The sequence below is a fragment of the Peromyscus leucopus genome, chromosome 3 (genome assembly GCF_004664715.2).
Source record: "Peromyscus leucopus breed LL Stock chromosome 3, UCI_PerLeu_2.1, whole genome shotgun sequence".
NCBI lineage: Eukaryota > Metazoa > Chordata > Mammalia > Rodentia > Cricetidae > Peromyscus > Peromyscus leucopus.
In genome coordinates this window covers 8972941-9000183 of record NC_051065.1, presented here as the reverse complement: position 1 = coordinate 9000183, position 27243 = coordinate 8972941, and the positions used below count along the sequence as shown (strand labels likewise).

Here is a 27243-nt window from a genome sequence, read left to right as displayed (position 1 = left end):
GATGACATGCATAAGCAAGCCTGCATACTGACATGTAGCCATTAGTTTTATTTAGACCACATTGGGTATTATGAACCTTACTGCATTGCTATCACTTTCACAGGACTAAAAACAACACTATTGGGTTAAGTGGTTTAATCACACTTGGTGGACGTACTATTTGTAATTGAAAATAGTGTGAGCCTCGGAACAAACATAGGCCTGCTGAATCACTCTGTGGTTTTTCTTTCCCTCAAGAAAAACAATTATAAATGGCATAGATAGCCTGGCACCATGTGCCTCCTCCATAAAAAGTAGCAGGGGGCTGGGAAAGGGCTGCCTTGGGAGAAAGATGGAAGAGGCTGTCTCTTTGGGCAGTAGCTGGCTTCTGAGGACACAGAGCCACACAGAAAAAGGGAAGGGGTAAAGCCAAGACTGGAACGCAGTGACTAGTTCAACACACAGAGACAGAATTTGAACAAACTGAATTCGGGGAAGGCAGGTTGGTTGGTTTTGGTTTTTACCCGTATTTGGCTTACACATGTTTTAGAATAAGTTACATGTTGACATATTTGTGTAACATGTCCTTTACATTTACTGATTCCTGCATTTCCACAGGTTCCTCCTTCAAAAGCTATCTGTGTTTCTGTCCTGTGGCAGGTATGTCTTCCAAGCAAGGAGCTTCCAGATGGTGAGGTGACCAGGAGGTGACAAGAGCAGAAACAGACCCGGGAGGAGAGGTCTGTTTTGGAGGACACAGAATATAACCAAAAGGAGCAGCAAAAGCAGCATGGTTTCCAAAACCAAACTCAGGCTGATGAGATGTGCACCAGATCCCCCAGGGAAAATGACGCCGAAGGATGCATTTGAAATACTAGAGAATACATTTATAATTAATATCACTGATGTGAATTCAAAAAAGCCCTACTTTAAGAACTGTGTAGTCTGAGCTGGAGAAACAGCTCATCTGGTATAGACTGAGGCTCAAAACCAAAATGCCATGGATTCCGTAGTTTGCTCAAGACTATTTCTCTCAGGACAGATGGATTTTCAGGCAGCAGTATATAAGCTTCACAACCTGCCAGCTCAGCACAGGCCGGGCAGCAATTTGCTAGAGTCTATTATTAAAATATGACTTTTAGTTTCCAAAAGTGATCACTCTATTTAATGACTTCCAACTCCTTTAGAAATCACTGTTAAAGTCATGTGCCTAGTAACTAACCAGTTCCCTTTGTATTCCCTTTGTACCTGAGCTACTTTCAGTATGCAAGAGCCCTGCTTTGATCTTTCTCTTCTTAATTGTAAATGAAGCAAGATAAGCATGGGGGCCTAACTATCAAATAACTTACCAGAAGGACAAAAGCATTATAATAAATAATATAATTCTATGTTTTACTTTTAATGGTAGCACTAACAAAAGCTTTTGTAGGAAAGAGAAAACAATGAAGAGCCCAGCATTCCTTACTTCGTTCTCCAGTGGTATGCTATAGTTGACCTTTTCCAGAAGTAAGTTCAGTGTTGGATAATTCAGACATGGGCATACACCACGCCCTTCAGATACAACACTTAACTATTATTACGAAAACAAATCTAGGGTCCAGCTTTGCATATGAACACTCAAAGATGTTTGGAGGATTTGTCAATGGATGTTGATCACTCATTTACATATTTAGCAGGAGTGAAATATGTGCAGGAATATAAAAAGGGGTCGTTCTCACAGAAACAAACAGGCAAATGAAAAGAATGAAGAGCACCACTTACTCAAAATGTCCCTGAGCAGCTGCGGCGCACAAGGGTGTGAAGCCATTTTTATCAGCAGCATCGACTCGGGCTTCTGCATTCAGCAGCAATCGCACACAGTCTACGGTGGGTTTTTAACAGAAAGTCACGTTAATACTCTGTTCAGTGCTATGATGAGCCAAGCTCCCTAGAAGCTGTAACGAGACTCTAATGGCTCAAGGCCCTCTCTCCTGCACAGCTGATCTGAGAGCTTTGTCCTGCTGGATGTGGTATGCATGTCGTGGACTTTCATATGGAAAGTCACCTCTTTTCCCAAAGACACGCTATCTCCAAAGCCACCAAGACGTGATTTTTAAAAGTATTCCTAGGAGAGTTGTTGATGGATAAAAAGGAATACCATATATCAGAAAAATACTTTGCTAGATTCCTCGCCCCACCCCTCCCCAGCAGAGATTTCTCCAAAATAATGTTTTGGGGCAAAGAACCAGATCCATTTACCAAATTGTATTTATATAGTTACATTCTTAGTGCATGATTGATACTAATTTAATTGTCAAAGTGATTCTTTGTGGGTCATCCTACACACATTAAGATCAAGAAGAGCCCACAGAGAGTCACCTGAGACATAAACATCACGAACAGAGAAGTAGCATAAATAATAGTGCATGGTTTAATTTCTCTGCAGTGAAGGAAATTCCCCCAGTGCTTCTGAATTCCAAAGCACTTTAAAACTATGTAGTTGGAGTTTCCTCTCTGGGTCCCACCAAGCCCCAGCATTCGCTTATATTATTTACAAACTGTATGGCTGTGGCAGGCTTTTTGTTATCTACTTCTTCTATCTTAAATTAACCAGTTTCTATTAATCTATATTTTGTCATGTGGCTCGTGGCTTACCAGTACCTTACATCTCCCTTGTCATGGTGGTGTCTGGCAGTGTCTTTCTGCCTCAGCCTTCTACTTCCCAGAATCCTCTTCTCTGCTTGTCCTGCCTATACTTGCTACCTGGCTACTGGCCAATCAGTGTTTTATTTATTAACCAATCAGAGAAACACATTTAATATACAGAACATCCCACAGCAAAACTACAGTCTTCTTTGCTCAGGGAAATACTGTGTCTGTCTGAACCAACCAGTAGCCTATGGCTCACATACGCTGTTAATTTAGGACGTGCAGTCAAGCTATCTCCTTTTCTGAACTACTACATGTTTTAGTAGATTGGACTATGGGCTTGCATGTTAAAGAGTAAAAATAATTCAGTGTCCACTGACAGATCATTTATTGTGCCATGATTTTTCAGTTCGCCCCCCAGCCCCCCAAAAAACAAACCCCTAACTAACTATAAATTATTCCAGGACCATCCTTCCTATCTAGTAAAACTTACCCTCACTGTAGCGTGCACTCAATACCCTAATCCTCACAGCCTGGATGCTCTGCTCTTCTTCCTTAGCATAAATCAGGGTTATTCTGCCCTGACAGGAGTGAGCCCAGAGCCACAGCTTGACTCTAACGGGTGATTTATAATCACTATGTGGACAATACCTTTTGGTGTGCACAAATGAAAATTTACTTTGCTACTAGCTCTACATTCTACATTAAGTAAGTACATAATTAGGCCTTTAAATATTCATAAGACTTTAAAACTCATGGGAAAAAAGATTTACTCATTCCTCCCTTTAAAAGAAAAATGAAATTCAAGTGGATCTTTTGCTTACAACAGTGAACCCAGTGAATCAATCTCCTTTGGTCTTCTGTCCTTTTACAAGTGTGGTAAGGTAAGAGCTTGTGTTTTTTCTTTTTCTTTTCTTTCTTTTTTTTTTTTTTTTTTACCTGTATGTCCATTCTTAGCAGCAGAATACAAGGCAGAATGGCCATCTTCACAGGAGTAATTTATGTCCAGTCCTTCTTCATTAAGCAGCATTGATAATAAAGTGACATTTCCCTGGGCAGCAGCTTGCTGAAGAAGGGTAGGCCTGCCAGCCAGGGGGGCAGGACCACCACTCATTAACAAAGGGGTTAGGGAGGGTGACCAGCCTGTAGGTTAAAGTGACCCTAGTTAGAGAGTAGGAGGGACAAGAGAAGACAGACACTACCATTCCTTTTTGAATCACACACAGAGAGACATGAAACTATATCCCTACAAGATTAATTACACATTTCTAACACGATCAATCTGTTAATACGCTAGCACAAATCCATACTGTTATGTTTGACCTTGTATCTGCTATCCATTAACATTCATGGTGACAAGTTATTTTTAGTTGTGAGGCTGACATAAATTAGGAGTTAAATGATTGGTATTAGTCAAGTGACGGGCAACCAAGATGGCTGCCACGCATCACGAACTTAAATTTCTATGTGGAATTTAAAAGCATTTTGAATTTTAAAACTATGTAAAGGTTACCTCAGTTTCAATACTGATATGGAAACATAAATCAAGTAGGTATAAAAACAGCACAGTATTTAGAAACAGTTTCTTCAACAATGTTTCCAAGACAATTACTTTACATAAGCTAGAAAGTGGGCCTTTCTCTATCAAGGAGTTTATTATGTTCCTTGAATTTCCTTATTTGGGAAACAAATAATAAATGTTAAGAGCTAACAGCAATACAACAAATATTATTTGGCTGTATTATACAACAGCACAGGGTGACAAAACCGCTTTGAAAATGACTGTCTCTTGCCATCTGCACAGCAGGACTAACAAACATTTTAACTGGCCAACAGAGCAGGACACTATCATATAGCTTTAACAAAAACTGTAAGAGTTATCATGGTTAGACAGTTCTCATCAGTATTTAGCAGCTTTAGAAGAGAATCTGTTAAGAGTGTGAAGTCGGCTGCATATAGCCTGGAAAATTTTCTGAATCCTTCCTTGATCAAAAGGCTGTAAAAACAGTAAAATACAAATGTTTATTTAGTTGGTATTTGTGTCTTTTCGGCTTAAATACATGAGAAAGTCCCAGTCCTTTTAAGTAGTGCTACACATAGGTACACATACATGCTCCTGAGGGCAGACTTTCCACGGGTACATGTAACATTCCCTTCAGCAAGAAGCAACACATGGATGCTTTTCTTTCCCTGTACCAAGGTCTTAGTTACACTAATATGAATGTAATAGTCAATTCTTATGATTAATGCCAAGTTTTGGGCCTCAAATTCCTTCAGGATATACTAAAAGATTACATATCAAAGAAATTTCTCAGAATATTTAAAATTTGTTATAAAAATAAATCAAAGAGAGGCCATTTATGCAACTAAAACTATACTGAATATTAAAATCTTGATATTATATTTTTATAACCAATTCTAAGAATCTATGGATAATTTATTGTTTTATCATACCAGGGCAGCAATGACAGACAAGATTAAAATTTTTATAAAATTCAATATTTCTCAAATACTTATAATATTTCCCCATTGATATTGATAAGGTCTTCTTAGAAAAGTAGTATTTTTACTTCATACTTACAAGAAGGCTCCTCTCTGGTACATTTTACCTTTTGTATTTTCTTAAAAACAAACAAACAAAAAAACAGGCCCACAAAAATTAAATCAGTACTTATTAGAAATGGATGATAGACAGAAAATTATAAACACCAAGGCTGGACACCTTGACTGTAAAGCAAACACAAGCAATAGGAAGGCATCACACTACTGTCCCCAGCAGAATGGGGGTGGGGGTCTGCTTCATGCTTTCTACACACACACACACACACACACACACACACACACACACACATACACACTCACACACGCAGGCGCACACACACACACTCATGTGCACACACACACTCATTCTCTCATCTCTTTAGATTTCATTCAAGGAATCTTGGTTCTTGATATTCTTCCATGAATACCAATGTGTACACACTAAATTTTGCTATCCTTTAAAAAGTTTGTTTTCATTTTTCTTTTTCTTTTTTAAGCACAATTCTAAGCTTTAGAGAAGACAATACAAATACATATTGCTAATTGTTTTATATGGAAATATTCAATTTTTTATATATACATATAATTTTCTGGAAGGCCCCACTGATGTGAAAGGTAAAATGCTTTATTCAAAAATATTCTTAATCTTTAGGTCATGAAGTGTCATCATTCTCCTTGTTATATTCAGAAGAAGCTCTATCAGCTTCCTTAGAGGACTGAAAAGCATTATTTTTAAAGCTTCATGAAAGAAATGTGCTTTGTAAATATCACATACTCTTAAATGTCAAACAAATGTTATGTTTTCACTCTCATTTCCAATTTTTTTCCTAGCACAATTTATCTTCATAAGTCCTGTTACAAATATGGGGGAAGTAAAATCAAAACCTCATCACAACACTAGTATTCATCTGAAATTCTCAACAACGAGAGAACAGGTCACGTCTGGTTAACTGGATTAGTAATGACGGAAGAGCCCCGAACCCACACAGCTACTCTACGGAGGTTAGACAGTCATTCCATTGTGCGGCATCGTAGGCAGACATTAGTAAGGTGAGGACTGTGCACAGCAGGCCACGGGACAGCGGGGACATGCAATGGCAGAAGAGGAGGGCGGAGGACAGCTTCTGGCACCAGCTTCAGAGGGTGGAGAGGGTTAAGGTCACAGCCCAGACCATTCTTGTTTTCTGATTTAGCTCTCAAGCCAATCATAGATGAGGATACTTTAAAGGATATATGTAAGGAAAGAAAAAAGTCTGAACCAAATGAAATGTTTACAAAGTAAATAATAGTAACAAGAAAATTATTACAAAATAATAGTAACAAGAAAAACAACGACAGAAAAGAAACAGAGGAGAATGAGCAAGGGCTTGGGGACTCAGCTGTCCCGAGTGATGCCTGATTCAAGTTTCTTCATCTAACTACGCATTGCTCACTGGACATGTTCAGAAGGAGTAAGAACTTCTAACTCATTTAGAATTTAAAGCTTTATTTTAAAAGTTCACGGCTTGCCACCAGGTTGCCTCTGGTTAGTGCAATTTACAATGCAACCCATTAAACGGGAATCTTCTGTCATTCTAGCCTTCTTCTGGGCTTTCATATCACTTAGCTGCTAGACACAGAAGATGACAGACACAGGAGGTCTCAAGAGAAAGATCCTGGGGCCCAGGGCAGGCAGGGCCAGAAACTAAACAGTCCTACCCATCAGGATAAGTCAGGACACCCTTCAGCTGGGAGGTAATCTTAATTTTGTGTCCAAGAGTTTAAGTTTTAGATGGCAAAGCTAATAGCTTAGAAATAATGTCTCTCCAGGATTAGAACTACAGAAGGGCAGAAATTAGCTAAATTTGGCATTTGAAACTCAGTTCAGGGCTTGCTCACGTGCTCATGGAAAAGGGGAACAGATATCTGCCGGGCACCTGCAGGTACTCGCTGTCCCTGGGCCTTGTTCCTAGTCTCTGCAGCGGCATCAGGAGAAAGTTAATGACCTCCCGTGGGCTCCTGACCTGGAGCGGGACAAGCTCATCTAGAAACAGCAAGGTTAAGAAGCAAGACGGATGGAGCTGTGGAGCTTCCTGGCTGATGGGTGTGGTGGCAGACACTGCAGTGGAGCTCAGTGGAGCACTCGCCTAGCATGCATAAGGCTCTGGACTGGACATCCAGCACCAGCAGACCATCTTTAAAACAGGAGAGTTGGAAAAAGCTAACTGCAAGGCAGGGGAAATACCATCTAATTTGGGAAGTCCAAGATGGCCTACACCTGTAGTCGAATTCTATAATTATACAAGCATGCATCGCTCTAACACTTTCGCCCTCGGAGCACACAGGGAGGTGTGTACTAAACACCTGCTGAAGGACTAAGACCTCTGGTGCCACCCTTCTGCCCTAAAGAGGCACACCTTATAATCAACTCAGCAGAAGCCCACTATTCCAAGGGCCATCCTGCAATTCTGAGAACTCTACGGCCAAATGAGAAAACTGGGAAACAGGAAATAAGAAATCAATTTTACATATCTTCAATGGCGGCTGTTTCATCAAAATCTCTATTTATATTCTCCTTGGTACCTCAGATATTCACAAAAGGCTTTTTTTTTGGGGGCGGGGGGGGGGAGCTGGCTTCTTTATCAAGAATTCTACCGAACACAAAATAGGTTGTTTGGGCAAATATTTACTAGATTAGGAATTAGCCATCTTTTAAAACTGAACTCCAAACCCTGTGGAAAGAATGCTCTGCAGTCACACATGCTGCTTCTGAAGCACCTCTGTTGAAACCTAAAGGGTGTCTGCAGCTGGACTCGGGATCACAGTGCCCACGGAGGCAGCAGCTGGCGGAGCCTCAAGGTATTGGAGAACAGACGGCTCTGTGGTATAAACAGAACCAGCTGACGACACACTCATATGCCCTGGGACACTTCCCTGTCTGTCATGTAGTCTGTACGGTTACAGCAGAGCGCTGTCGTGGCCCCAAATGACTTTGGAGCAATGCTTTCTAGCATCCCATAGGGCGTGGGGTCCATTTTTAGAGTCTTCTGGATGGTACTAAATCTCTCCCTTCTTAGGGCAGGTTTACCTAGTGGGAAAGCCAACATGATTCCAAGCAATGCCAAGAGATACAACCATTTTGGAGAAGAAAAAAAAATAGGAATCTCAAATGCTTATAAAGACAGTGTAAAAGGACCCCAAGGTCAATTCTGAAGCAAATTCTCAAAAGTGCTATGAGCAACACTATTAATCAGGCTGTGATTACTCATGCTGCCCCAAGTTCACTGCCATGCCTTGATATGTGACGGTCTCTTAGACACCTTCCAGCTAACTTCCCAGTGAGCAGGACACACTCCAACTTAAGGAAGAGAAAACTTGTTCAGTTATGGGAAAGATCGTCAAAAACACAATTATATACAACAGAGCCTCAACTCTAACACCGATCTTCAACCTCAAAGTCCATGCTGCTTCTGGTTCTCAGTTTGCCCTCGAAAATGGAAACAACATCCCCCAAAGCTGAATTTCAAGGGGGATAGCTTGCATTTAGAAGCATGCAATCTGAAGCACTTACCTCCTCAAGGGCAGTGCCACATGCTTTAAGTTTTAAATGTGATGCTATTGAGATTTCCTTTCCTTTTCAAATCCTTATCTTTAGAGTCCAAAGAATCTACCAGCCCCAACATGTGATCACAGCAGCGGCTTCTCAGAGTGCTAACAGGCTTTGACACCAACCATGAATCCACATTAGCCATGCTAATAAAGAAAGCAATGCTTCCACAAACCATATACATCAAAAAAGAAAAACATCCAGTCCTTTGTGCAGCTCCCATATTGAGCAACTTCAGGATACACCGTTGCGATGGGAACTTTAACAATGCCCATGTGGGGCAGAAGCTGTCTGTGCTCAAGTCTTGGAAGACAATGCCCTATCAAATGGGGTACACAGCATTCAAAATAAACTAAACTTAGAACTTATAAACACTCATGGTCCTTTGTTGAGGGTAAGAAGGGAACACTCATACCAAACTGATGTTAACCTCCTATCTCTTAGCTACAGAACAAACCCCCATCAACCTGCTAATCCAGAGTGGTGTGAACAGTGACTTGAAAGGATTTTTCTTATGCCATCCTAGAGGGAACAAATTGAATGCACACTGAGGTTGATCCATTAATACTGAGGTCTCGTGAGACAAGTATTTGATAGGAAGCGATGCTCTTTCCTCCCCTGGAAATGTTTTAGTCTCTCTAAAAATTAATGGTCTTTGTGTGCTTCAAACCACTATTTTCAGGAAAAGTGCTTAGCATGATGAAACCACAATTCATAGATCAAGATGAATCACCATCACCCCAGAGCCTTAAAGAAAATTAAAAAAAAAAAAAGGAAGAAAGAAAAAAAGGGGAAAGAAATGGGGAAATGGGGTTATTAAAAATGTTTCAAGACAATGTGAAAGAAATTAAGACAAGTGAGAGAATAGGCCGCATTCTTTAAAAAGGGTGTAAGATTTCAATCCCTTTACCTGATGCTGTTACCAGGAGGCTGTCTGAGGCACCGGGGCTACTGGATGAGGCACTAACAGGGTTTATGGAAGAGCAAAAGGCAATGGTGGTGGGAACGACAAGGGAGGAGCTGTCTGAACATGCAGGTTGGTTCAGTCCAGGGGTTTCAGCAGGCCAGGCACCCACCTGAGACGTGGCCAGGGCCGAAACGGGACAGCCTGCGGGTGCCACAGTTAAATCTATGGATGGTTTTGGTGGCAGCTGAGGGGAGGATGACTTAGGGACGTTCTCCTCACTGACTACCTTGGTCCCTTGTGGCACCGTGGAGGGAGGTGAAGCCAAGATTTTGTTATCAACTTTGGCCCCTGCATTGGAGGCCCTCAGTTGGGGGTGTGGTGGAGAAGGAGTCTGGGAGAGCCCTGGCTTTTTGGGAGGGATAGGAGGAGGATTTCCTCTGTCAACCCGTGCTGCCCCAGGAGTCTTTAAACCCGTTCGACCGACTGGAGGACAGGTGACGGCATCCCCTCCTGGAGACGTTCCCGGCCTTGGAGAAGCACCTGCTTGAGGGCTGGTAAATCTCGACAGTGCTTGGGTCACAGTATTCCGGGCTAGCTGCTTGGCCACTAGGTTGTCACGACTTGTAGGAGAGACATCTCTTGAGGGAGGACTTTGGGTGGTATTTCCATTCTGGTCTGGGTCATTTGCATTGCCCTGAAATCTAAATCTAGCCGCTTGGATTCGTGGGTTGAGACCTGGATGCAAAGGTGTGTTGGCACACGGTGACTGTAAACTGTGCACAGGGGCAGCTTGTGAGTGGTTCTGGGGAGCTGTGCCTGGTGTCTGGGCAGGGGCAGGGGTAGTGCTACTGGAGGTTGAGGATGTGCTATTTGACACATCAGGAACGGAGCCCGTGCTTGGTCCATTTTCCTCAATTCTATTTGCACTTGGTGGTGGGGCAGCAGATAGAGAGGAGCCCAAGTCACTGTGGGACGCCTGCCTGTCAATACCTGGCCTGATCAGTAGGGCACTGGGGGCCACGTTCCCTTTTGTGTTTGCAGGAACTAGGGCGCTCCCTGTGGAAGGCTTTATGGGCACAGTCAAAGGTGACTTCTTCACAGGGTCAGTGCTTTCTGCCACTGTATCTGTCTGGCAAGCAACAGCCCTGGTGATGGGCCCTTCTGTCGCCACAGAGACGGAAGCCAGGCGCCTGTCTTTTGTCTTTCGTGGGAGGGAGATGCCTGGCTTGCTGTCATTTCCCCTTTTCATTTGCTCCATCGTTTTCTTCATCTTGTCTATCTCCTCTTTGAGGTTAGTGGTGTGTGCCTCTTCTCGGCTCAGCTTGGCACGCAGCTGTTCCCGCTCCGTATCGAACTCAGAGAGCTGCTTCTCCAGCTGAGCCTCCATTCCCGAGCTTCTTTGTTTCTCAGCTGACAGCTGGTCTTCCAATTCGCCTGTCTTTTTCTTCTCCTCCTCCAGTTTCACCAGGACCTCCTCCAGCTTCTGGGACTCCTCTACGACTTTGCCCGAGAGCTGCTTACACTCCTTCACCAGCATCAGGACCACATGCTTGTTCTTGCCCCTCTCCTCCTCCAGGTGGGCAGTCAGCTTCTTGTGCTCCTGTTCAAGGGCCTGAAGCTGAAGCTTTTCCATTTCCAACTGGAAGATATTAAAGGGAAGCCTGGATTAATAGACACCATAGTCTTTGTAGCACAGAAGGGCTTTTTGTTAATTTCTGAACAATGGCATGATTTGGGTTAGCAAAAGTGCCACATTTTGTTATGATTTTTAAAAAGATAATATTTAAAGTCTCATTAAAATGAGAAAATTGCTGTAAATGGCTTTATGAAAAATACCTGCATTGCAACAAAAGGGAATTGTTTTAATCTATTAAAGTGAACTACAGTTTGCAAGAGAATAATAGTAGGATGCTTCAAATCACAGCGCAGAGTTCAAAAGGGGCTGTTTTGATGAGTAGAGATAAGTGAGAGAATGGGCGTTATTTAATGAAGGTTCAATGGCTGGAAATTATGAACTGATCTTTGAATATGCAATCAGAGTACTTAAATGCCAAGCCCCATATTTGCTAACCATTTTACATTGCTAAGTTATTTAACCTCTTTGGGCATCTTCTGATGGACTGGAAATCATATGAAATCATATGTAAAGAGTTTTTTTTTTTCAAATAAAATTGTAAAGAGCTAGCAGATTATTTCATCAGAACTACAGTCATCACAAGTGAGCCTAGAGACTGACCTCGGCTGTTACTTGGATCCTGCTTTACAATTTAGCTACTTTGGCCTTCCCAGTGTTTCTTGAACATGGCCTTACCTCTTGCCTCAGGGCCTTTGACCCTGTTGTCCCATCTGCCTAGAATTCCATCACACATCTTCAGGAGGCTCTCCTTCACAAAGAATGCTATGCACTTCGCAGAAGGAACCAACAAGCAAACCCTCCAGCTACCCTGCTCATCAAAATGGCTATGCGTGGGACAGATCAGCTTTTTCTTAAGCAAAATGTATTGGCTGCTCATGGAGCCATGCGACCCAGGCTCTGTGCTGTTCAGAAAACAAATACTTTACCAAATGATGAACACAGAGAGTGAGCTTACAAAACCTTTATGTCCTCACATTTGGGGGGAGGGCACTGAACCTGGGCTTGTATGCATAATAAAAGTGCCCTACCACTGAGCTACACCTCAATCCTGAGGGCAGACTCCTTCATATTCACAAAATCACCCAGCAGCAGCAAAGATTGGCTCCTTTCTTTCCTTCAGGCTTCTGTTCAGCTGTAACTCTCACAGTGAGGCCTGTTGTGCTGGCTAGTTTCATGTCAACTTAACACAAGCCAGGGTCATCTGGGAAGAGGGGGCCATAATTGAGACAGTACCCCCATAATACTGGCCTATAGCCTGTGGGGCGTTTTCCAGGTGGATGATTGATGTTGGAGAGTCCAGCTTACGCAAGCAGTGCTATCCCCGGGCTGGATGAGCAAGTCACGAGGGGCAAGTCAGCAAGCAGCACTCTTCCACGGCCTCTGCATCAGTTTCTGCCTCAAGGTGGTTGTAGTTAAGAAAGGGCAGGTGGTAGCCTTAGCGAGTGGGAGCCAAGGGGCATGGCAGCAGCAGCAAGTCACTCACACCATGCAGACAGCACTCTTGTAGAGGGTTTATTAAGAGAAGGGAAGAAGAGATGCAGAGTTCGCCTCTGGAGATAAAGGCTGAGGAGAGAGGAGGAATGAGAGAGGAGAGAAGAGATGGAAAGGGGGGTGAGAGGAAGTACAGACACAGCCTGGTAGGAAGAGAGGGAGGAGGTGGGGGAGGAGAGGGAGGGAGGGAGGGAAAGAAAGGTGGGCAGAACCCACCTTTTTTTTTTTTTTTTTTTTTTTGAGCTGAGGATCGAACACAGGGCCTTGCACTTGCTAGGCAAGCGCTCTACCACTGAGCTAAATCCCTAACCCAGAGCCCACCTCTTAAAGGGGCCTTGGCACATGCACAAACAGGCTACACAGGATGACATTGTCAGGACCCTGAGAGGGGCCAAGGTCCTGCCTGCTTACTGGCAAGCTTCCCAAGGGGCCAGCCAAGTAATGTATAAATGCCAACACAGGTTCCTACCTTGAGTTCCTATACTGACTTCTTTTGGTGATGGACTTCGATATGGAAGTATAATCAAAATAAACCCTTTCCTTCCCAACCTGCTTTTGGTCATGATGTTTGATTACAGCAGTAGAAGCCCTAACTGAGATACTTGCTTTCACCTCCACAGAAGAGAAAAGTCCCTCTCCCATTGTCTGTATCATTTTTGTTTAATATCTACCTCCTGCCTTCTCTACAGTGTGACTTCATGAGGGTGAAGACCGAGAATCATTTGCTAAGTCCCCCAGACCTACAGTAGTGGCTGGCACAAGGTTATACTTAATAAATTGTTTAATGAATGAATGTTGTTAGCACTGCTGCTCTATAATAACTTCCTAAAATAGTCTTTCTGAATGTATGAGCAACATTTATAACTGCATTTTATTAATGGCTATTTATTATACAAAATAATGAGCTTCATGGTATTTTCATGTATGCATACATAACCCATTTTAGTCAAACTCATCTCCCATTATCTTCTTTTGAACCTCCCCACCACTGATTCCCTTCCTCTTCCTAAACAGTTCTTGTCATGGTTAATCTTTGAAGTTGACTTGGCTGTATTTAGAATCAGCTAGGAGGTATACCTCTGTGCCTGTCTCTGCGAGTATTTCTAGACAGGAAAGCTCACCTTGGGCAGGCAGCACCGTCCCATGGACTGGGGTCCTAGACTGAACAAACCAGGAAAAGGGGAAGCAACTGACCACGGACGCAATGTGACCAGTTGCCTCATACTCCTGCTACCCTAGGACATGAGAGACACTGTCGCCCAAACCATGAACCCAAATAAACCCTTCCTCCTTCAAACTGGTGTCATGAAGAATTTTGTCACAGAAACGGGAAAAAGAAATAAATATTGTCTTCCTTATGATTTCATGTCATTTTTAGAAATCCAGACTCTACAGGAGGGAAAACATGTAAGGTTTGTCTTTCTGAGTTCCCTTATTTGGTTTTACATCATGCTCTTCAGGTCATTTCACTTTCTTACAAATGACATCATTCCATTCCCCTTCCAGGCTGGAAAGTACTATGTACATATGAGGCCAATTCCGTGTCTTAATTGTTCTGAGTAGTGCTGTGATGACATGAGAATTCCATATTCTGTTTGCTACCTTAGATTCCCTCAGGAATTATATATGCATGAGTTGCATTATTCTCATACGTTGTAAAGATTACTTATTTTCTACCGAGAAGTATGTGTCATGAAACTATGAAAGATTAAGGACACACCATGGGCAGGATGCAGCAATCAGGTTGGCCCATCCACCTTGCTTGTCCAATTAAAGACTATTCTGCTGGTCCAGACAGTGCTTCATGGCTCATAGAGGTTAAAGTAGATTTAGCTGTTTAGAGATGAAGAAAGGCCATTTTATCTCCTCTAGATGTTGAAAAGACCATGTGGGCATAACTTACTGAATTTTGTATTATTATGATTCACAGATACTGTGAGGCTTACCAGTTGAAGATCTATGGCAATCCTGCATCAAGTAACAGTATTAAGGGAACCATTTCTTCCTCTCCCAGTAATTCCAATAATAACAATTCCAAGTTGTGTACAGTGTTTTTAGATACAACACAAACTTAAAGACTATAGAACAGCATAAAAAGATGTGCATTCTTTGGGAAATAAAAAGATTTACAAGAGAGAGATTCAAGATGGCGGAGACAAGCAGACGCAGGTAGGCCTGTGGCAAGCGGCCCTCGGAGGTAGACAGGTCTGGCGGCAGCGCAGACAGAGACATTCAGGCCCAGCGGTGGTCAGGCCCTGCGGCGGAGATAAGCAGACGGAGGTGGACCGGCCTGGTGGCGGCGGCCCAAGGGGACATACAGGCCCAGCAGCAACCGGCAGAGACATACAGGCCCGGTGGCAGTTCGCAGAGGTGGATGGGCCCGGCAGCAGTGACAAGCAGAGGTAGGTAGGCCCGCGGCAGCAGCCGGCAGAGACATACAGGCCAGTTGGCCGCCCGCAGAGGCAGACAGACCCAGCGGCAGCTGACAGGGACATACAGGCCCAGCGGCAGAGACAAGTGGACGCAGGTGGGCCTGTGGCGGCGGGCCACAGGGGTGGACAGGCCCGGGACGGAGAGGGGCAGACACAGCTTGGAATGGGGATGCCCCTAGCCCCAACACCTGGAGAAGAGGCTATCTCTGTGGGTCGGAACCAGGGCGAGTCTGGGCACTCTGTCTGGGGACAACCCAGGGCCCAACTGCTGATCCTGTGAAACCCAACAACTTGGAGGTGTTGGTGAGACTACCCTGCTCAGCTGAAACCCATCTGGGAGAGGATTCAGATGCCTACAGTTTGAAGTCTGAAGAAACAAGATCAGCTGAGGAGTCGACAAATGAACAAAACGTGATCTGGGAACACAGAAGAAGGCGATACCCAGCCACCAAACCAGATCACCAGAGTCATAAGTATATAATTCACCGACTAAAATCAGCTGTCCCTGAAGAAACAGCCCAATAGCGCCAATTTAACCAAGAACCCCTACTAAACCAACACTAAAAATTAGAACAAGAGAGGCACTCTCAGACAAAGACACCACCTGCACCGCACAGAGGAAAAGATGAGTAGACGCCAGTGCAAAAATACAGGCAACAACATAAAGACCTATATGGCAACATCAGAACCTAGTGATTCTACACCTGCAAGACCTAAACATACCATGACAGAAGAAACAGGAGAAATCAACCCTAAAAATGACTTTAAGAAGATGATAGAGGCCCTTAAAGAAGAAATAAAACATTCTCTCAATGAGGAAATAAAAACTTTCCTTAAAGAGGAAATGAAAAACTACCTTAAAGAGGAAATAAAAACTTTCCTTAAAGAGGAAATGAAAAACTCTCTTAAAGAGGAAATAAAAACTTCCCTTAAAGAGGAAATGAAAAACTCCATTAAAGAGGAAATAAAAAACTCCCTTAAAGAAATGGAAGAAAAAACGAACAAAAAATGGGAAGAAATCAAATCAAGCCAAGAAAAAGCAATTAAACAGATGAAAGAAACATTCCAAGATCTGAAAAATGAATTTGAGACAATAAAGAAAACACATGCTGAGGGAATGCTGGAAATAGAAATCCTGACAAAACGAACAGGAACTACAGAAACAAGCATAACCAACCGATTGCAAGAGATGGAACAGAGAATCTCTGACACTGAAGACACAATAAAGAAAATAGATTCGTCAGTCAAAGAAAACACTAAAGACAAAAAAGTCGTAACACAAAACGTCCAGGAAATTTGGGACACCATGAAAAGACCAAACCTAAGAATAATAGGGATAGAAGAAGGAGAAGAATACCAACTCAAAGGCACAGAAAATATATTCAACAAAATCATAGAAGAAAACTTTCCTAACCTAAAGAAAGAAATACCTATGAAGATACAAGAAGCTTACAGAACACCGAATGGGCTGGATCCAAAAAAAAAAAAAAAAAGGCCCCTCGCCACATAATCAAAACACTAAACACACAGAACAAAGAAAAAATATTAAGAGCCACAAAGGAAAAAGACCAGGTAACATATAAAGGTAAACCCATCAGAATAACACCAGACTACTCAATAGAGACTATGAAAGCTAGAAGATCATGGACAAATCTCATGCAGACACTAAGAGACCACGGATGCCAACCCAGACTATTATACCCAGCAAAACTCTTAATCACCATAGGCGGAGTAAACAAAATATTCCAGGATAAAACCAGATTTAATCAATACCTGTCTACAAACCCAGCCCTACAGAAAGCACTAGAAGGGAAAATTCAACCCAAAGAAGCTAAACATATCCATGAAAAATCAAGCAATAGATAATCCCACACCAACATACACCACAGAAGAAACAAGCTGGTGTAGCTATCCTAATATCTAGAGAAAAAGGATGTTTCAAAAGAGAAGAAGTCTTGTGGCAATGCCTCAGTGGTCCAGGTAACTACCAGAACTCAGAAAAGTTGGTTGAACTTGGGATTGACTGGGAGGCCAAAGATTTAAAAAGCAGAAGATTCTCTCAAGACACAAGTTGTGTGATAATAGTGTGTTTTGTGTGTGTGAATGAGAATTTGTAAATGTTGAATTCTAGGCTTCGACAATCATTGTCAGTGCAGATCAAGCTGCAAGTGTTTATGTTTTAAAACTTAAATTATAAAGCTAGTTACGTCTTTCTAACAACTAGTTTTAATGTTTATGAGCATATTTTACCTACATTACCTTTTCAGGATGTTGAGAAAGATGCATCACAAGCACAGGCTGGAGGCTGGGGGCTAGATGGTTTTGAGGAAGAGGTCTTGGTGGACTCTTTCATAGAGCAAAGGGAAGCAATGCCTTCTGGGAAATGAGCTAAGTTTTAATCTAGTCTTTAAGATTAGAAGTCAAAAACAAAAATATTAAGGAAAGGAAAACCTAATTGATCTTTGAAGTATTGTTATGTGGAATTGAGTGGGACTTTTGAGGCCTTTCTTCCAGAAAACAAGGACTTGGTTGTCAGGCCTATATTAGGCCTAAACCTTGGTGCCATGTAGTTGTACTTAAATCATTTCAATGGAAAGTGTCTTAGTGATTGAAACTTCTAGTGCAGTTTGGAGTTCTTCCATTTGAAAAATGTGATATTTGCATGGGATTGTTTGAATCTTGTTTTCTAGTCCCTCCCCATCACCACCCTCATAGTCTGAAGGTAGATTTTTCTCTTGATAAAGGAACAAGAAAGGTGAACATCTTGTTTGTAAATAGGTATCTAGTAACTAGTGGTAAACTTGAAATGGTAGAATTCTTTAAAGCCTAATTCTAGGTAGCCTTAAGAAAATGTATCTTAATTATTTTTGAACCTGTATTCACCTTGTTTTTTTCAAATATCTTAAGTTATATTTTCTTTTTCAGAGCTGCTTCTTATTTGGGGCTACTTTTTTTTTTTTTAATTGAGGCGTAATTCATAAAAGGGTATATTGTTTTGATGAGACTTTTTACAACTGTGGCTGGATGTCTTTCTTTAGTCTTCCTAGAAGGGCCATTTTAGTTTTTTAGAGTTACTTTTTAAAGTCATGAGGTCAACAACTTGGACTACTATGCATGTAAGTGCTAATGCAAATTAAAGCCCAAGTTGACCTCCAGCAGCAGTTCATTCTATGTTGACAGTGAGAGAACACTTTGCCTGTTAGGATATTGTTACTCGTGGACTGAAATGCTGAAGAAACCCCTCCCCCTATTTTGTTTTTTGCAAAAATCAAGGTATATTCTAGGGTTTCCTGGTTGACCTCAACAGATAAACTGAGATGATAGTCTTAGTTCAGAAATGATCTGAATGTAGATTTACAGTCTACGTGTACAGCTGGCTAAGTGAGATCGCTTTCACAGTTCTGCATGTATCCCATTGGCTCCCCATTAGTCACTGAACTCTTAAAACTGGTATTGTAACATTATCACAATGTTTTGCGCCAATTTTATAAACTTTACAGTGCAATATGTGTTCCTTTTCTGAGGCAAACCAAAGGTATATTTCTCATGGTTCTGCTGCTATCAGCAGCGTTGATGGAGGATTTTTTATACATTTTAATAGATAGAAATAAACCAGAAAAAAAGAAGAAAAAAAAAGTGGTGGAGGAAAAGGTGAACACTGCAAGAATACTCAAAAGGGCTGAGAGTTGCAAATGCCAAGAATGGCTTTGCATAGTAAATGGGATAGAACAGCTCTGAACTATAGCTTACTTTTCCTGGTTTGGTCTGACAGAATGATTGAATGCTTTTGTACAAAAATCAGAGCCTTAAAAACAAGGATTTGGTGAGATTGTAAAATGGTGTGCCACTTTGGCAAAACAGTTTGGTGGTTGGTCAAAATGCAAAACATTGTTACTCTGTTACTCAACAATTCTACCCTTAGGAATATATCCTCAAACTACTGAAAATGTGCACCTATGAAACATGTACATGAAGGTTTACAGCAGTGTGTTGCTAATAGTAAAAAAAGTTAAAACAACTCAAATAGCTATCAAATACTGGAGAGAAATAAAATGTGGCTTATTCATACAATAGAATATTATTAAGACATAAAAATGAATGAGAAACTGACAGATTAAATGACTTTGGTGAACCTTCATAATTTCATTTGTAGATCTTTCCATTTCTAATTTATAAATACATTTGGGGTTATAAATTATAAATGTACTGCCTCCTGTCAACATTGTATACTTCTATTTGATGATTTCTGTGTCAAACATTATATGGAAATGTTTCCAAGTATTTTCTGTATTAACTGTGAATGAATAGAACAAAATAAATTGCCTGTGATGGAAAAACAACAACAACAACAGAAAGATTTACATTACTTCAATATTGTGTACAGTTTAGTGGTTTAAACACAAACTTGAAATCTATTCTCAGTAAAGTCAGCACTTGGCTCAAGTCAAATTTTAGCCACCTACAGCAGAGGAAGGAAATGTTATAAGGACTGACAACTTTGGGTAGTCCTACTGTGTTCTTTCTGGGAGAATCCACTACTCTATTGCTCTAACAGTATCATGAGACCATAGGAAGACATTCTGCTCAACCCGAGGTCACAGGTATCATTTATTTTTGTTATTTCCGTGTGTGTGTGTGTGTGTGTGTGTGTGTGTGTGTGTGTGTGTGTGTGTTTTCTATGTGTACATGTTTACATGGGTGTGTGCATGTATTCTGTGTGTGGAGGCCAGAGGTCTATGTGGAAATCTTCTTCACCCATTCTCTATCTCTACCTTATTTTTAATTTTTTTTTTTTTAGATAGAGTCACTCATTAAGCCTGGAATTCACTGATTGATCCAGACTGACTGGCCAGTGAGGTCCAGGGATTCATCTCCCCTCTAGGGCTGGGATTAAAGATATATGCCAAAAGACAGACTTTCACATGGGTTCTGTGAACTAAATTCAGTTCCTCGTATTTGCTCAGCAAGAACTTCATTAAGCCAGCTCCCCAGAGTAAGACTTACTGATGCTGAAGTGCTCTGTGCATTAAAAAGCAGCTCCTGAACAGTGCTGAGGAACCGTTCCCAAACTGGTGAATAACAGTACAGTTAATTCTTAGAATAACACTCTAAGATGGATGGTACAGACCTGTAATTCCAATGACTCTAGAGGCTGAGGCAGGAGGAGCTCAAATTCAAGGTCTGCCTGGTCAACTTAGCAGACCCAGTCTCAAAAGGAAAAGTGGAAGAGGGGACTAGGGTTATGACAATGGTAGAGCACTATGTGAGGACCCAAGTTTATATTCCTAACCCCAGAAAAAATAAAGAGAGTAACAGTATGCCCTGTTGTGCTGTACAAAATGTTGGGGGTGGCACTTTCAGTAGAACAGGCACAACCTGAGGAACAATAGTGATGTATATAGTGTGTTTATGTGTATATTTTATTCATAAAGAGGGTCTCTTAGAAAATTTGAGTCATTATCGGCTAATGCATATTTAAACCATGAGAAATCACAAAATAATAGGTTGCCACTAGAAAGCACAAAGAACTATTAAGGGAATGTAGAAAATGGCCCTGGTGGCACATTTTTATCATCTCAACCCTTGGCAGGGCGAGGCAGGAGGATTGGGGATTTAAGGTGAGGCTCAGCTGTAACAACAGAAGAATCGGAAGCCGGTCTGGGCTATGTGACATCGTGTTTCAAAATCAAACAAACAACAACAAAACCAAAGAGAAGTACGTAAATAAATAAATAAACAGAAAAAGTAGGCAAAGTAGGGATTAGTCCTGTGGTTCAGTAGTAGAGTGCTTACTTAGTAAGCAGAGGACAGAAAGCCTGGGGTTCAGCCCAGCACCACCTAGAGAAAAATCAGTACCTTCTATGCTAATTTTAGTAAAAAGTTCTTATGACGATGTTAGACAAGACAAGAGCTAGGTCAATTTACAGCTCACTCTTAAAATAGGAGTTTTCTAATTTATTTCTGAAGGTCAAAGGAAAATGCTGGAGTATTTTAAAAGTTAAATGTGGTAGAAGGCACAGGGAGGCCAGAGGGACGGGGATGGGGTGGGTGATCAACACACATTATAAAATTCTATAAAAGTCTCAAACAGTAAAAGAAGGGTTACCCCGAATTTCATAAAACAGCTAACTAGAGGGAAATTGAGTGATTTCCCTGACCACACTGGCAATCAGGGTCAGAACCATGAGGCCCACTCCAGGCTTGACCACACTGGCAACCAGGGTCAGAGCCATGACGCCCACTCCAAGTTTGACTTGCTCTCTTCAAGTCAGCTTTCCAGGCACTGCGAAACTTGACCATGGTGTTTCTTCACGATAGAGCACCACACCTTATTTCTTTTATGGCTTTTCTCTTCTACCTCAGAGTCAAATTTGAGAAACAATCTAAACTAAAACATGTAGCTCATCTCTGATAGTTATACCCCAAACTCCACTCCTATAAAAGTACCCACAGACCTTTTGTAATTGCTCTTCCATCGGCAGTGCCTCTTCAATTCTACCCAGACAGCAGGACAGCAACTCAATAGGCCCCCGGGGCCACCATCACTCACTCTCCTCCACTGTTTTCAGCTTCCTTCACCACTCACTACAACAGACATTTCAAATCATCACCTCTGTTGATGAAATGTTACCAATGGCTGCTCATAGGACTCCTGGTACACCTTCATCGATTCCTTTACCAAGAAAATTCACTCACTGACAGAATGGCTCCCACCTGTCCTACATTCAACTTGATTCTTTCCAGGCACCTCTTGGACTTCCTACATTACCTATCACATTTCTCCTTACAAATATCAAGCATCTGCTCTGTACATCTTCCCATCAGGACAGAGCACACTCCCACACCTTGTGTGTGTTTCAGAGATGAGGAGATGCAGTGTCAAGTCTGAGCCCAAGCTTCTTCCTTGTGTGACTTTGCTAGGTTATCACTAGAAAGATTGGTTCTGTATGGTTTCCTTATTTGCACAATCGAGTACAATAGTACACATATATTAAACAAGAATCACAGGAGACCAGTGTTTTAGGCTCCTGTACCAAAGTGGAAACATAGTACAATGTCTTATCATCAAACGAAAAACTGACCTATTGAGCTCACCTTCCAAAAATAAAGGATCAAAGAAAGGAAGGCCAAAGGCTCAGTGGCAGAACACATACCGGGCATGCAACAGACCCTGGGTTCAATCACCACTGCCCATTAGGAATAGTGAGGTCTGACTCCAAGTATCATCTTCCTGTCCTCACCTTCCAAGGAAAGTTAACTTTGGAGCAGCCAATTGGCTTCTGCTCTCTTTACTTTTTCTCTGTCCATAAAACAACCTTCATTTATTCAGCCATCCATCAGTCATTCTATTTTTATAGAATAAACTAGAACTGAAAACAAAATCAGGAACATTAAACCACTGTAATTTTATTCTTCTACACATGTAAGCACCGAGCATAGTGCTGGCTGTTAAAAATGTTTTCAATTCATAATATAATAACTAGTTGTGATTTTTAGGAATATGTGATTGCATATTTTCTTTTTTAATTAGACTACAAGTTTGAGAACAGACCACATTAAACATATTTATATATCTAGAGAAATAAATTGGATAAGGTATATTTTGACAATCACAAAATGTGTCACAGGAAGTTTTACTACCCATAATGGAGAAGTAATGCTGATTGAGATAGCTCTTCTACAAAAATTAATAATAAATCCTTGAAAAAATTATGACGATTTGAAGGATCCAGAGAGGAAGGACGAACTCGGGCAGGAAGACAACAAACTCCCACCAGGAAAAAGCCACTAGCACTAGAGGGGACTGGCCTTGGTGCAGCCCCTCTCTGGGGCCGAAGCCTATCCTGTGGCACTCGAGGTACTCATCTGGGGTTCCGGAACTTGGCCATCATGCTGAGGCCTTGGGTTCAATTCTCAGCACGAAAATTTAAAAAAAGAGAAAGCTTTGGTTTTTCAACCTTAAACCTTAAGAAATGACAAACTAATCAAACAAAGAGAAACACCGAATTATGAAGGGCTTCTGCTTTTTCTAGTACCAACGACTAGGTCAGAAAACAGAGAATATGCATATCTTGAGAGCAGGAGATCCCTAGATGTCTGTGAGGCCTCGGGATAGAACACAGCACAGAGGTGATGGAATAGCATGCCCTCTGGAAGCAGAGACTGCCAGTATCTAAGCCGGTAGATCCACCTGGCTCTGCCTCCCGAGTGCTGGGATTAAAGGTGTGCACGACCACCGCCTGGCGACACAGAATCTTCTAAATAAATGCCATCTTGACATATCATATCTCAGAAAAGTCCTTTAAGCCTTTTGGATTCTATTACACACTCCTGTAATCTTTTCATCCTCTCCAGGGATGCCTTATTCTATCCTATACTAACTTTTTTGTCTCAGCAATAAAATAGCCTCATTTAAATATATTTTCAGTGTTAAGTATTGGCTTAAATGTGAATCATCTGAGTATTAGTGATGTCCTCACACGTCAGTGCAACAGAACATAATCCACTTAACTGTCTATGGTGCCCAAAGACTACCTACTTCCACGAAAATAAAAACTTGTGAACTCCATTTATTTTATTATCAGATCTAACGAAAATCTGTATATGATTCGGATATTGGGACTATATATTAAACTAGAAAGTAACCACGTTTCCTTAGTCCCACTGCTGCCCCCTTTGTCTCATCCTCTCAGATAGGGGCTGAGGAGCTCCCCAGAGCAGCATCACCGGGCTCTTTAGCCCACAGCAGTGCACTGTGTGAAGAGCCTGAGGGACTCAGTGAGAAAGCTGCTGTTGGCTCTAAGAATAGCACCCAGACGGGAGCCACAAATGAAGAGGCACCAGGCCTGTGCATTCAGAGCAGGAAGGGAAAACACTGTAGGTGTGAGCTCAACAGCCACGTAAAGGCAATTATCTCTAACTCACAGCAGAGAACACAGGGGAAAATAATGGAGTCCATTTATAAAGTGAGAAAGCAGACTGTGTGTTCTGCCTTACCACTGTCTAAAGCTTCCAATAGTGTACCCTAGTATTCATTGCCTTATTACCCGGCCTATCTGCTCAGTTCTCATAAATATGTAGCTATGTATGTTAAAGGGTCTCTGTTTTCCTTCTTCTATCTCATCAAGCCTATAGCTGCCAGTGTGAAGTTGTTCAGCAACCCCTTCCCTGTAAACCTTTCACGAGAAGGAAAGCAAGTCCTGGGAGCCTGGGTTTTGCTGCTTTCACGGACGAGGCAAAAACAGCTCATGTAAAAATCCCAGCTCAAACCCACAGATCTGAGACTCCTGGGTCTCCTTCATAGCTGCCTTGCAATGTTCCTGGGACATCAAAGTCTGTTTTAAAATGCAGTAAGACATTATATAAAAAGTCCCTGGAATGAGCTACAATTATCCTTCATGTACAAAAGTATGGTAAATACTCTTCCTAAAAATGTTGTTATGAATGGCTGCCCTCCATGTTAGTAATGGAAAAACATCTAGAAAGCAATTTAAAAGACAGTTATATGTGTGATAAGCTAGCCATCTCACAATGAAACAGCACTGAATACAAATGGCAAGATAAAATGCAATTATGCAAACCAGGAAGAAAGGGCACACTAAAGAAAGTAAACAGAATAATTTGGTTTGCTGCTTACTTGATATTTGTCTAGAATTAGAAATCACTTCCTATAGAAAATTCTCTGCTTCATGATTCCACTCTACAAGGTCTGAGTATGTCTACAATCACTTTCCTGATCTTCCATGAGCTGAGGAGAGGGTATGTGGCCTAAATTTGACCCTCCCATGTACTTGGTGTGGACTTCCAAGAGGAAGTGAGTGAACTGAAGAATCAGGGCCAGGGAGGCAGACTCAGAACCTTATGCAATGAATACCCAGGACCCTTCAGCATCAGCAGGGCAGAAGAACAACCCCTAGTGTCCAGCTTCTCAGCAAGAGTCAATTGCTGCCAACTAGCTCTGTGGAGAACATTTGTCCATGATAGTGGTTAGTTAGAGCACGTCCCCTAGCTCCCCAACCATACTGAACCATGCTGCGAAATGACGAACAATTCTGTACCCCAGTTAGTATGTACAATTACCCTTTCTGCCTAAATCAAGGCCTACTGGTGTCATGTGCTTAACACTAAGGCTTCTGCTACACACACTCAATGAGACCAAACTGACCTAACTGTGCACAGCTGCTGCCTTAAAGAAACTATATCTAATATAGAACTAAATTGTCCCTGGCCAAAATATCACGTCTCTGAATTTCTCAAGATACGATTTTGGCCTATTTTTAAAGGTTTTGCTCAGACTTTCTATTCCAGGGATAGAAATCATACTTTCAAAGTATAAATAATATATTTGAAAATACATGGATTTATTTTCTTCCCAAATGTCCAAATGCATTAGAACGAAAGCTCTATTAAAAGATGAAGAACAAGATTAAAAAAAAATCAGATTCCCAAATTTCATTTCACCCTGTGTTCCTGGCACAGGACAAGGAGTAGATTACTCCAGGCAACATTCCCCATGCTGGCTACTCATTAGCTTATTCAAAGAGGTTTTAAAGGCTCAGCCTATTTGCCAGATTGACTCCTGCCCAAATTTCTCTGGCACACAAATTACCAAACAGTTAACTCTCCGATTAGTAGTCTCAGCAGGAGCCAGCACATGCATGAGCACAGAGCCTCTTCTGCGCCTTGCAGGCCCAGCCACAGCAGCACACGGGCCAAATGTCTCAGAATTACCAAAGAGCCTTGCCAGTGTCAGATAATAAACACTGGAATCACAGAGCGTGAGGCCTTTGCCTTCAGACTTCCACAGCGACAGCGAAGCTAAGAGCGAGACTTAATGAGAATAATGGATGTCTCAAACTACAGTTTACTTTATACAGAGGGAGCTGAAGACATTTGGTTAAAATATTTACTTTCCATACTAAAGGTAATTTTCTTGTTACGAAAAAAGGTGACTTTGGAGTCTCTGGTTTTATCAGTATTTTCTTTATAACATACAGGGTAGAATATGAAATATAAGTCTTTTTCACACATTGCAATCTGCTGGAACAGAATATTCTTTAAACACAAAAAGCAGTAATGTCCACACAAGTGCCCTTCACTGAGACTTCACAGCCAACGAATCTGACCATAAAAGGACTCCTGTATCCCATTATACAGAGGAGCAGGCCCACTGGCTCATTTTATATGAGCCTCTCTGGGCCCATAGGACAGAACTATTTCCTTTCACTCCCAGCCAGGTTGGAAATGACCCAGTCATTCAGAAACAAACAGGATGTACATTGATTAAAAAAAAAAAAGTCAGCTAGACAATAAAATCTTTGATTCAACTACAAATGGGTACTTTATTTTCTCCTAAAAGCGAAATGCTAAAATCCAGAATGTAAGTAGAATTTTGAAAATTACACATTTCATATAATAAACGAAGAGAAAATAGTTTTAAGTTTTCATAATGCAGCACAAAATTCAGCAGAAATCATTTATTATTATCCAGCTCATTGGACACGTTAAGAACATAATTGAAATGTATCCTCTCCAAGAAATATAGATGACTTTCGGTGACATCAGCTACAATGCACTGGCTTCTGCTTGTGTGGTTTGTGGAGAGTTTTGAAAACCTCCAGGGACCTCAGTGGTTATCTGAGGGATTGGTGGAAGGCTTGCCAAGTCCAGAGGAAAAGGGGTTTGTTTCCTATCATGGAGCATTCAGCTCTCCTTTACTCCTTTTTGCCAGGTGCTTTACTTTTCTGCCATGTAACATCCTGATAAAAAGATCTGCTTTTATTCGGGGTCTATAGGCCAGTGTTGGTGTTCCTATGTTAATGAAGGATAGAATTATGGCAAACACGCACAGCTTAAATGATAATGTCATAAATATTTATAGTAAGGCGCATTCAGGCTACTGTCTACCAGGTGTTAAGCATGGGATGTAAAGAACTCTTGGAAAAGGACAGGGGGAGGAAACACCGCTTTAGGCTTTAACGGTGGCAGGGAGAAGAAACCGTCCATTTTAATTCCAATTCACAGCAGAGAGCAGCAGAATCTC

The 27243-nt window shown here is 41.6% G+C and overlaps 1 protein-coding gene across 7 annotated transcripts in view; it reads right to left on the bottom strand.

Annotated features, from left to right (window-relative positions):
- Nucleotides 1–27243, bottom strand: part of Cttnbp2 (cortactin binding protein 2) — a 157614-nt gene that overhangs the window by 61258 nt on the left and 69113 nt on the right. For 5 of the 7 annotated variants that reach the window (XM_028871752.2, XM_037203503.1, XM_037203500.1 and 2 more), the window contains 3 exons: nt 9645–11280; nt 3547–3750; nt 1741–1840 (listed from right to left, as the gene is read on the bottom strand). In XM_028871752.2, coding sequence (XP_028727585.1) covers nt 1741–1840; nt 3547–3750; nt 9645–11280 — 1940 coding nt within the window. Of the gene's footprint in view, nt 1–1740; nt 1841–3546; nt 3751–5188; nt 5229–9644; nt 11281–27243 lie in introns of all 7 variants that reach the window. The other 2 variants (XM_037203502.1, XM_028871754.2) reach the window with 2 other exon arrangements.